General features: G+C 39.8%; 1 protein-coding gene across 1 annotated transcript; it reads left to right on the top strand.

Annotated features, from left to right (window-relative positions):
• Positions 1-9,321: 9,321 nt before the first annotated feature.
• LOC306927202 (uncharacterized protein) lies at positions 9,322-10,059 on the top strand. The gene is made up of 2 exons (XM_079506888.1): positions 9,322-9,535; positions 9,659-10,059. The coding sequence occupies exons 1-2, from the start codon at positions 9,390-9,392 to the stop codon at positions 9,933-9,935; spliced, it is 423 nt and encodes a 140-aa protein (XP_079363014.1). The 5' UTR covers positions 9,322-9,389; the 3' UTR covers positions 9,936-10,059.
• The last annotated feature ends 909 nt before the right edge of the window (positions 10,060-10,968 follow it).

Raw genomic sequence — 10,968 nt, 5'->3', positions numbered from 1 at the left:
TGTATGATGGGAGTATATATATAGTATGAGTTCAACTGTATGATGGGAGTATATATAAAGTATGAGTTCAACTGTATGATGGGAGTATATATATAGTATGAGTTCAACTGTATGATGGGAGTATATATATAGTATGAGTTCAACTGTATGATGGGAGTATATATAAAGTATGAGTTCAACTGTATGATGGGAGTATATATATAGTATGAGTTCAACTGTATGATGGGAGTATATATAAAGTATGAGTTCAACTGTATGATGGGAGTATATATATAGTATGAGTTCAACTGTATGATGGGAGTATATATATAGTATGAGTTCAACTGTATGATGGGAGTATATATATAGTATGAGTTCAACTGTATGATGGGAGTATATATATAGTATGAGTTCAACTGTATGATGGGAGTATATATATAGTATGAGTTCAACTGTATGATGGGAGTATATATATAAGTATGAGTTCAACTGTATGATGGGAGTATATATATAGTATGAGTTCAACTGTATGATGGGAGTATATATATAAGTATGAGTTCAACTGTATGATGGGAGTATATATAAAGTATGAGTTCAACTGTATGATGGGAGTATATATATAGTATGAGTTCAACTGTATGATGGGAGTATGTATATAAGTATGAGTTCAACTGTATGATGGGAGTATATATATAAGTATGAGTTCAACTGTATGATGGGAGTATATATATAGTATGAGTTCAACTGTATGATGGGAGTATATATATAAGTATGAGTTCAACTGTATGATGGGAGTATATATATAGTATGAGTTCAACTGTATGATGGGAGTATATATATAAGTATGAGTTCAACTGTATGATGGGAGTATATATATAGTATGAGTTCAACTGTATGATGGGAGTATATATAAAGTATGAGTTCAACTATATGATGGGAGTATATACTGTATATAGTATGAGTTCAACTGTATGATGGGAGTATGTATATAAGTATGAGTTCAACTGTATGATGGGAGTATATATATAAGTATGAGTTCAACTGTATGATGGGAGTATATATAAAGTATGAGTTCAACTGTATGATGGGAGTATATATATAGTATGAGTTCAACTGTATGATGGGAGTATATATAAGTATGAGTTCAACTGTATGATGGGAGTGTATATATATAAGTATGAGTTCAACTGTATGATGGGAGTATATATATAGTATGAGTTCAACTGTATGATGGGAGTGTATATAAAGTATGAGTTCAACTGTATGATGGGAGTATATATATAAGTATGAGTTCAACTGTATGATGGGAGTATATATAAGTATGAGTTCAACTGTATGATGGGAGTATATATATAAGTATGAGTTCAACTGTATGATGGGAGTATATAAGTATGAGTTCAACTGTATGATGGGAGTATATATATATAAGTATGAGTTCAACTGTATGATGGGAGTATATATAAGTATGAGTTCAACTGTATGATGGGAGTATATATAAGTATGAGTTCAACTGTATGATGGGAGTATATATATAAGTATGAGTTCAACTGTATGATGGGAGTATATATAAGTATGAGTTCAACTGTATGATGGGAGTATATATATAGTATGAGTTCAGAGACGGTTATAGCAGAGTAGTCAGCTGAGACCAGGGACGGCAGCAGAACCCTATCAAGAAAAAAGTAATCTATGCGTGTGTACGAATGGTGGACATGAGAGAAATAAGAGAACTTTTTTACCGTCGGGTGTAGAAATCTCCATGGATCGATGCAGCCACACTGGTTCATAAAGGTAGAAAAGGTTTTAGACATCTTTGAGGGCACGGCTGCTCTAGTACTAGACCTGTCAAGAAGATTGTCCATAAAACAATTTAGATCACCGGCCAGTATCAGGTGGTGAGTGTTCAAATTCGGAAGGCTAGACAAAAATCTTTTCATAAAGACAACATCGTCCCAATTAGGTGCATATACGTTAACAAGAACAACAGGGGTCTGATATAATGAGCCGGTTACAATGACAAAGCGGCCAGACGAGTCCGAGACAATATCAGTAGAAGTAAACTGTACATTCTTATTAATCAATATAGCTGTCCGTGTTTTGGTGTCAAATTTGGAATGAAAAATCTGACCAATCCATGGTCTAGAAAGCCTCATTTGATCTGCAGTGCGTAAATGGGTTTCTTGTAGAAATGTAATGTCAGCTTTACATTTTTTGATATGGTCGAAAAACTTAGCTCGTTTAACAGTCCCATTTATACCTCCAACATTCCAAGAAAAGAACCTGACTGCATTTCCTCTTAAATGTATGTCAGTCATAGTGTAGTAGTAGTGAAGTAAGTAAGTATAGTGTAGTGCTATCAGGGTGTGCAGATCTCCCAACAGTGCTATACCACAATGAGTAATGGTGCGATAAATTACATGTCAAAGTAAAGGTCGATACAGGAGCCAAGCTAATCTCATGAAAAAGAGAAAAAAATTAATAAAAGACGAAATCAAAAACATTGTTGTTGGGCCCAGCCACGTTTTCCTCAAAGCCACCCACTCCCACCCACCCCTTTCCAAACTCAAAAGGACCCTTTCCAGTCCTGTGGAGGCCATTCAGGATAGACCACTCTAACTACTTTCACCATAACCCACAAACATTAAACATTATATTATCCCTACATTAAGTGTATCCAGGTTGAATAAATCAATGAGTTTAATTGAAATCCTACAGGCCTCCTATAAGGAAGCCAAAAGCCTAATAGTAAGGAATAAATAATAAAATAAAGATAAACCAAAAACACCCGACAGCAAAACCTGTCAAACCCATCAACGAATCTGAGATGAATTAGATCTACAAGCCTCCTGTAAGGGAGATAGAAGTTTATCACATGTAATAAAATAAAGAAAGAAACTAAAAACACTGACAACAAAACTCGTCAGACTCGTTAATGAGTTGAGGCAAATTGAACCCGCTCGAAGGACAGGCATAGACATCAAAGAATGTTTGAGAACCATCAGGACAACCAGACAGCCGGGCCAACGCATGATAGTAATAATATCAGCCCGATCAATAGCTCCAATGAACGCTCTATTCGTTCATAAAGTAGTAAATAATAATATATAGAGATAAGTAGTAGCTAAGTATACTGATAACTTCATCTATCAGAGAACAACAAACAAAAGCAAAATACGAGCGTTTCGTTATTAGGTTGAAAGCCGTCTGACTGACCTGGCCCACACACTAGCAACCCTAAGTACAAACGATATTAATTCTCTGCCAAAATTGCCAGTGATAGTATCATTAATCTGAAATAAAAGACACATTCCTTCAAGAGAGTAACCAGAGTCTAGAGTATACATTAAAGATATAAAAGATAAAACAAAATATTGACAGTATTACAGCATGCATGCACATCTGAATGCACAAACACCAGGGCTAGATCCAGTCAAACATGTCCAGTGAAAGTTTTTACATTGATCTATGCCGCCACCTAGTGGTGACCAATTGATATTGAAGGACTAATGTGCCGTGGAGGTGGCGGCCATTACAATGACTTTATCTGCGTCAGAGATACATTTAGACATATTAATGATCCTCCCTGTTCACTGTGCTAGATCGAGATCATGCATACATGCCACAAAACCAAGAGAAGCAATCACCACTAAAGGGGAAAACAAGGGGGAAGTTTGACCCTAGCTAACAGCATATTCACTATGATATAAAATAAAATAAAGAGACAATATGATAGAGGTTGAAAAAAAAGAGGGGGGGAAAAAACACAATGATTGAGAAGATGTAAAATAATAAATAAATAAATCAATACAAAAGAGATATATACACATATGTATATGCACACACACACACACACACACACACACACACACACACACACACACACACACACACACACACACACACACACACACACACACACACACACACACACACACACACATGCATACACACATATATACAAAAGTACAAACTACACAAGGACACATCTATACATATATACGACAATAATAATAAAAGTTTTAGTCCATGAAAGAAAAAGAGAAAATAATAATAATAATAATAAAAGGCTATCCAATGTAATGGCTATCAGAGGCAGGGTGCATGTATATGCGTGACCAGTCCACCAGAACGCTCTTGTTATGATCTACTCACGTCACGACCCAATGTCCTGGCGCGTCCCGATAGTTCCAAACAAAGGGCAGTGAGACAATGTAACTAGCCGTCGGGTGTGGAGCCATCGCCACCGGAGTCCTTCCTGTAGTTCTGGATGAAGCTTGAGGCCACCAGGGGGGACTGAAGCCACTTCTTCTCACCACCCGGGAGGCTTATGCGTAATCTTGCGGGGAATAATAAAGATGGACGAAGACCCATTTTGTACAATTCGGCCATCTGGGCTTTGTATTCTCCGCGTTGCTGCAGCACATCCGCTGTGTAATCCTTGTAGAATCTTATTTTGTGGCCGTTGTATTCCAAGGAACCACGCTTACGTGCCTCTCGCATTACCAGTTCCTTGAGTTGGAAATGATGAAAGCAAACGATGACACTGCGAGGCCTATCCTTGGGACCGGGTTTAGCAGCACTGGTGCGATGCGCCCTACAAAGTTCAGGGGGTGAAGGTTGTTGGACGTGTCCCCTCCACTGATTCCGGGATTCCTACAATACGGACATTGGACCTTCTGCTGTGTCCCTCTAAACTGGACAGTTTTGTCTTCATCCATCTGTTGTCCTGTAGTAGCTTAGCATTAGCCGTTTCTAGCTGCTCAAAACGTTGCGCAATCATCTCGGCGTTGGTTTCGAGATTCTTTATGCTCTCACCTTGGCTGACCACAGTGGCTTTCATACTGTCAATTTTCTTCTCCAAGGTGGTAAACGCTGACTTAATGTCCCCCGCGAGTGCTTCTCTGTGCTGATCTAATAATGCAGCTATTTGGGCCATAGTCACGGGACCCGGATCAGTCATGGTGGCTGTGTTGCTGTCGTCCTCCGCCGGCTTTTTACTCGCGCTGGGTTGTTTGCTGTTCTTCTTCCCCGTGCCCGTCATGTCGGCTATTTTAGAGGCTTCGATTTATTCACGAAAAAATAACTTTTTTGAACGATATATAGGGTTAAAGTAGGATAATAAACTGTGTTTGATGGGAGCGGGTGAAACGTGCGTCTACTCCATCATCCTGCGCTCCCTGTCCTTGCTTCTTAGTCTCATCACGCTGTCATCCCCGGAACTGCTACTGAACCTTTCAGTGATCTCGTAACTCCTCAGTTTGGACTTAAAGTCGGCGAAGGTGATCCTGTCATCACTTTGTGCGATGTGGATGGAAAATGGCTTATAAGATTCTGGCAGCCCCTTCAGAACCATAGCTGTTTGCAAGCCATCACTCAAAGTCTCTTCCGCATTCCTCAGTGCCGTGATAGCTATTTCTGCTCGTATAATATAGCCTGTCATTGTTTCATCTGCAGTTTTCCGGAGCGACGTCAGCTCTGTGTACAAACTGATCACCCTCGGTTTCCCCTTGCCCGCATAGTGATCTTTCAGAATCTGTAACGCCTTTCTTCCGTCATCCGCTGCCTCACGCATAACCAACGACAAACTTGTATCATCGAGCACTTGAACCAGTTCAGCGTAAGCATTTTCATTTTTCTCGGCGTCAGTGTCTCTTGCTGCGGCTTCCTCCGCATCGAGTATTTCCTCGTCGTCGATATCAGGCTCGTATAGTATGGTGTCTTTCAGCCCTTTCAGCCGGAGGTAACCGAGAAATTTTACCAACCATAATTCAAAGTTCCTTTCATCTCCGTCAAAGCGAATACGGCTCCATTGGTTGTTGTTGTTCTTAACACTGGGCCCCATGACCTGTTAAACAAAGCTAGCGTATAGCGTCAAACAAACAATAACTCAAAGCTAGCCGGAAACATGACGGAGGGCAAACAAAGAAACTCAGAGAGACAGATATACTGTTGCTTCTTAGACAATGGCTGAGAGCGAGTGTGTTTATTTCACGTCATTATATACACGCCAGACACAATTTGCACATCCGGCATCCGGTCACATGCCTTCAGTATAAAGGTATATATAATAAAGGTATATATATAAATACACATACAACGATATACATATATACACAGGCAATTAATGATCATCACAATACATTCCAACAGTATCATTCACTGAGTTTTTGATGATTCAGTTACAAACAATAGTCGATCATGGAGCCGTAAGGAGGATGGATGACTGAACCTCTGTTCTTCATCTTTCACTTCTCTCTTCCCTCCTCTTCATCTGTCGCTCTGTAGCTTTCAACAGCTGGACAGTTTCCCTGGTGGGTTTGGCTCGGGATCTTCATCAGCACCATCAGCGTCATCATCATCCTCATCGGTGTGGCCTTGCTTTTATGTAAAGGTACAGTATATGTGTTGAATTCATGGCAACTCACCTCACGTGTCATTATCTATCTATCAATCAGTAAACATTTCACCACATTATGTTAACTCATTTTCTGCTAAGGACGACATTGGACGAGTTTTATTAAACGTCACAGATCGCCTACAACGACATTGGATGAGTTATTAGTTTATAATGCATCTACGATCGCTAGTATTATTTCTACCGGTTATTGCCGTCTCCGTCGCCTGGTAGCGCTTTGCTTCCACGTTGTGACGTCATTGAATAGTTTCCCAACTTTCCGTCCATCCACACTATCTTTAGTGACGTTCTTTATCTGCATTTTTCTTGGAATTGAAGCTCAGATTGAGCCTTATCTAAGTGAAAGTATCTAGCGTCTGCTGCCGGAAATGATTGATTGTTACTTTTGGTTCACCAAATCAGCTGGTGGCTCTTAAAAATAAGGGCTTACGGCTGAACAGCTCTATATTGGCAGAGAAGCGACTAACTTGACCTCAAAAGGTTGAATTATTCTACTCTATTCTACTTAAAAATGATCTCTTCTTTCTCCTCTCTCTGCTCCTACCCTCTCTATCCCCCCCCCCCCTTCTCTGTCTAGCGCTGCTCAGTCCTAATAAGCAGAGCTACTCTGTGGTCAAACCATGTCTGAAGTTCTTCTGTTGTGAACCGGAGCACTCATATAGCCCTGCAGTTCCCGGTTCGATCCCTGGCGTCCCCTGCGACCCAAAAAAATAATCTCTCAGTTGAACACATTTTAAATGTGTGCAGTTTTTCCACCCATTTTATATATGTGACCCCACGCGATATAGAGACTGCCATCGCGGGGGTGGCAACTGTTCAGGACAGCTGAAAAACTATTTTATTTTTCCTTTTTTATTTTTCTGTCTAAAATGATCTGAAGCTATATTATTATTCATGTAATGTTAGCGCAGGTCTGAAATAGATGTCAGAGCTTAACTCGGCATGTAAACATGACATAATTGTATTAATGTTTAAGTGTAATGATTTTATTGACCGGATTATCCGTAGTCCTCCAGCCGTTAGCTTAAATGTGCTAATATTATAAGCTAACTGCATTACTAAAGCCAATGTATTGCGGTAAATGCGGCATGTCCGCGGTAAATTACTTATAAAAGTGAGTCGCGTTATATTTACCTTAAATACCAGCCAAAGTACATTCCAAATAAACAATTATTTGCCACGTTATGTTGTTATATCAGTTTAATTAATAAAAAACATTACGTTTCTTCTTCGTTGGTATAAGGGGAAATGTTGAAACACTTCCGCATTTCTTCTTCTTTGTTTTTGTGAAATGTTGAGTGACGGCCTGAGATTGGCTAATTCCGTATGACGCAGGCGCCTGTGATTGGCTCTGGCTGTGTTTTACTTCCTTATTGTTCCTTATTTCAGCGACAGAAACAGCTGCCTGTGTGTGTGGCGTTTAATGAACATGGAAGCAGAAAACGAAAAGAACACGATGGACCCTGCTGCTAGACGCGATTTTATCGCTAAAAGAATTTGTACTCTACTTAACATGTTGAGGGCAGAAGGTTTGAGACCAAGCCATCAACTAGAATTGGACAAGGAGCTCGAGGAGTTTTTAGATATGGATGACGGGGATGTTGGAAGTCTGACAGAGGAAGATGACTCGGACGAAGAATCCAGTTTGCCAGGTGATATCGACGATGTTCGTGTATTTGAAAATGATGACACAGACTGTAACATTGTCACAGTGGAGGAAAATATCCACGAGGAGACATTAGCCAACGAGGTTGTCCATCCTATTAGAGACAATGAACTCAATAAAATCCGAAACTTCATGTGTAGATGCACAAAGCGCCGGGCAGATAAAGAGAACGATTCCGCACAGTCGTGTATGCTAAAGTTGGATCCATTAGATGTATATGACAGACGTCAGCAGATATCCATGTTGGCGGCAGCCATGAGAGACATGCTGATTATGGGACATTATGATACTCACATAAGAACAACAAAAAAACGCCAACCAAACGGAAGGCTCCATGGACAGAATACATCGTCAATGACATAAAAATCTGCAGGACAACGTACATGTTTATGCATTGGTAAGCTTGTAGATTTGCTATTGCTAATTTCATGTAGCCTATATGATATTTCATTGTATATTAATTACAATTATATTCTGATTCTACATACATTACATTATACATTAGACTACATACATTCATCATACATGCATGATGACCACATACATTTTAAATGTTAAATGTTTTCATTCTAGCTTGGCAGAGAAAACACTCATTGCTATCCACAAGCAGTTCAGAGACTATGGATTTGTGCCACGCTCTGTGAAGAAACCTCGACAGAAGCGCTATCTGCAGCCAAATGACATTCAGCGGGTCATATCCTTCATAAGAGGTATTGTAAACAAGTGTAATGCTTTATGGTGTCGTCCACAATAACAGTCTTTGTATTGAGTTGCGCTTGAAATGTACTGTAATTTTCCAATCTGTTAATAAATACTTCAATCAATCAGGTTATGCTGCAGAGTATGCTGTGGTTTTGCCAGGGCGCCAAGCAAACCAGAAAAACTTTTCTGGAGAAGTCCTCTCCTCTAGTACCACCAGGGCAGAAGTTTGGCGTAAATACCAGGAGACATCAAAGAAATATGAGCCTGGTAGGTTAAAAAGAAAGCATGTTATGATGTAAACACTAGGGGTGGATGCTATGTGAAAATAAACAAAGTGTGTGTGTGTGTGTGCGTGTGTGCGCACCATGACTGTTATGATTTGTTTAGTTTAGTTTAAGTTTATTGTTTTTGTTCGAGCCATTTCTGTTCTGTTACTTTGAGCTGGGTTTTCTTTATACTAATTTTATGCTTGTTGTTCTTTTCCCCCACTGTGGTGAGTGCTGCACTGCTGCTATCTGCTACTTTTTGATTGTAGGTCACACAAAATTTGCTCCTGACTGCTACTTCGGTCAGTTCAAGAAGATCTTCCATAAGTCAGACGCCCACAACCTGGCTGACATCGCTGCAATGGTGAACAACAGCTCAAAGCCCAACATCGCACAGCTGGTTGGAACAGAGGATGGCCGTGTGATGGTGCACTGCTATGACTGGCAGAAATTCCTCCAACCATACTTCCGCCCACTGGAGCACATCAAACAGTACCAGCATTTCCGGTGGGTTTATTTTATATTTAAACATTTGTATGTATTTATTGACACTTTTCAATTATATAAAAACTTGTGTTTCAACCCTATAACAACCACTACTTACATAATTTAATATTTCATCACATGCAGCTTTGATGCCAACAAGCCTGGCATAGTGTTTGCCAAGAAACGACACAACGATGAAGAAGAGGTGAAGTTCCAACTGCTTCGTGACGTCAACGTCCTGCCACCAAAGCATGGATTTCCCACTCTACAACCAGCAGGACTGGACAGAGAGAGGCAGGCCTATCTGTACAAACACATCCGAGAGTATTGTGAGGACTATGCCAAAGACACAACATGTCCTAAGCCACCACCCAGCCCACCATCACGCCCAACAAAGTCAAAGACACCAGCCAGATTGTAATAGGATGTTAATAGGATGTTATACCAGGAATTGTTTGCTGTGTTGTTTGCTGTGTGGATTGTAATGTTTGCTGTGATTTGATTTTTTATTAATTATTCCTGGTGTAATTATTGTATATATTGTGTGTGTATATATATAAGGTCAATGGCCTGAGTCACGTTATGTATTTCTACCTTAAATACTAGTCTAAGTACATTACAAAAATGTTTATTTAATAAACATTAAGGCCTCTTCATCCTTGCTTGTTTTGTTGGAACAATAGGGGTCACTGTTTTACCGAATATTTGCCGTTGGGATTTCTCAGATTTGTTTGAGAAACGGATATTATTATTATGCTATTATGATTAACGTGAATGAAGCTTTACTTCATCAGAGTTACGCAAACTCCGTTTACTTCATGGGGCCAGTCTGTCTGTTAGTCTGTCAGTCAATGGCGGCTCTTCTACATAACCTTTGTCCCTATTTGAAGGCCTCAAATAGGGACAACCGGAAGTTTACGGAATGCATTGCAGTCTATGGGCTCGTGCAAGTACATGAACCACGTGACCGGGCTGTTTTCTGCCCCCTCAATATCGCAACTCTTCTATAAGATGGCTCTCCGCATCAAGTGCATAATACTTGTTTATTTGGAGTGAACATGACATTGACGAGTAAATAATATTAACACGACTCCCGTCGATAAGTTATTTAGCCTGGACATTTCCGCATTTAGCTGAAAACGGGCTTAGTACTATTCGGCTAGCGGCAGGAGCTAACGGCTAACAGTCCAGGCCAGGCAGATGCAAAGATGCTGTCTACCATTCTGTCAATGTAAGCGTTTGTATAGCTGTTGCAAAAGACACAAAGCTACAGAGCTACAAAGATGAACTGGTTTCAACTTCACCTACACAGATTCAAAGCTACAAATACGCTGTGTATCTTTGTTTTTGTTCCCCTCTATTGAGAACAAAGGGACGTTTAATAAAAACTGTGGTAACTGCATTATGTATTCAACTTTGACTACTATTTGAATCTACCCCAATAACATAATATA

The sequence above is a fragment of the Electrona antarctica genome (genome assembly GCF_951216825.1).
Source record: "Electrona antarctica genome assembly, chromosome: 7".
Lineage (NCBI taxonomy): Eukaryota > Metazoa > Chordata > Actinopteri > Myctophiformes > Myctophidae > Electrona > Electrona antarctica.
The sequence above is the reverse complement of the archived record's forward strand: the minus strand, read 5'-3'. Positions and strand labels throughout refer to the sequence as shown.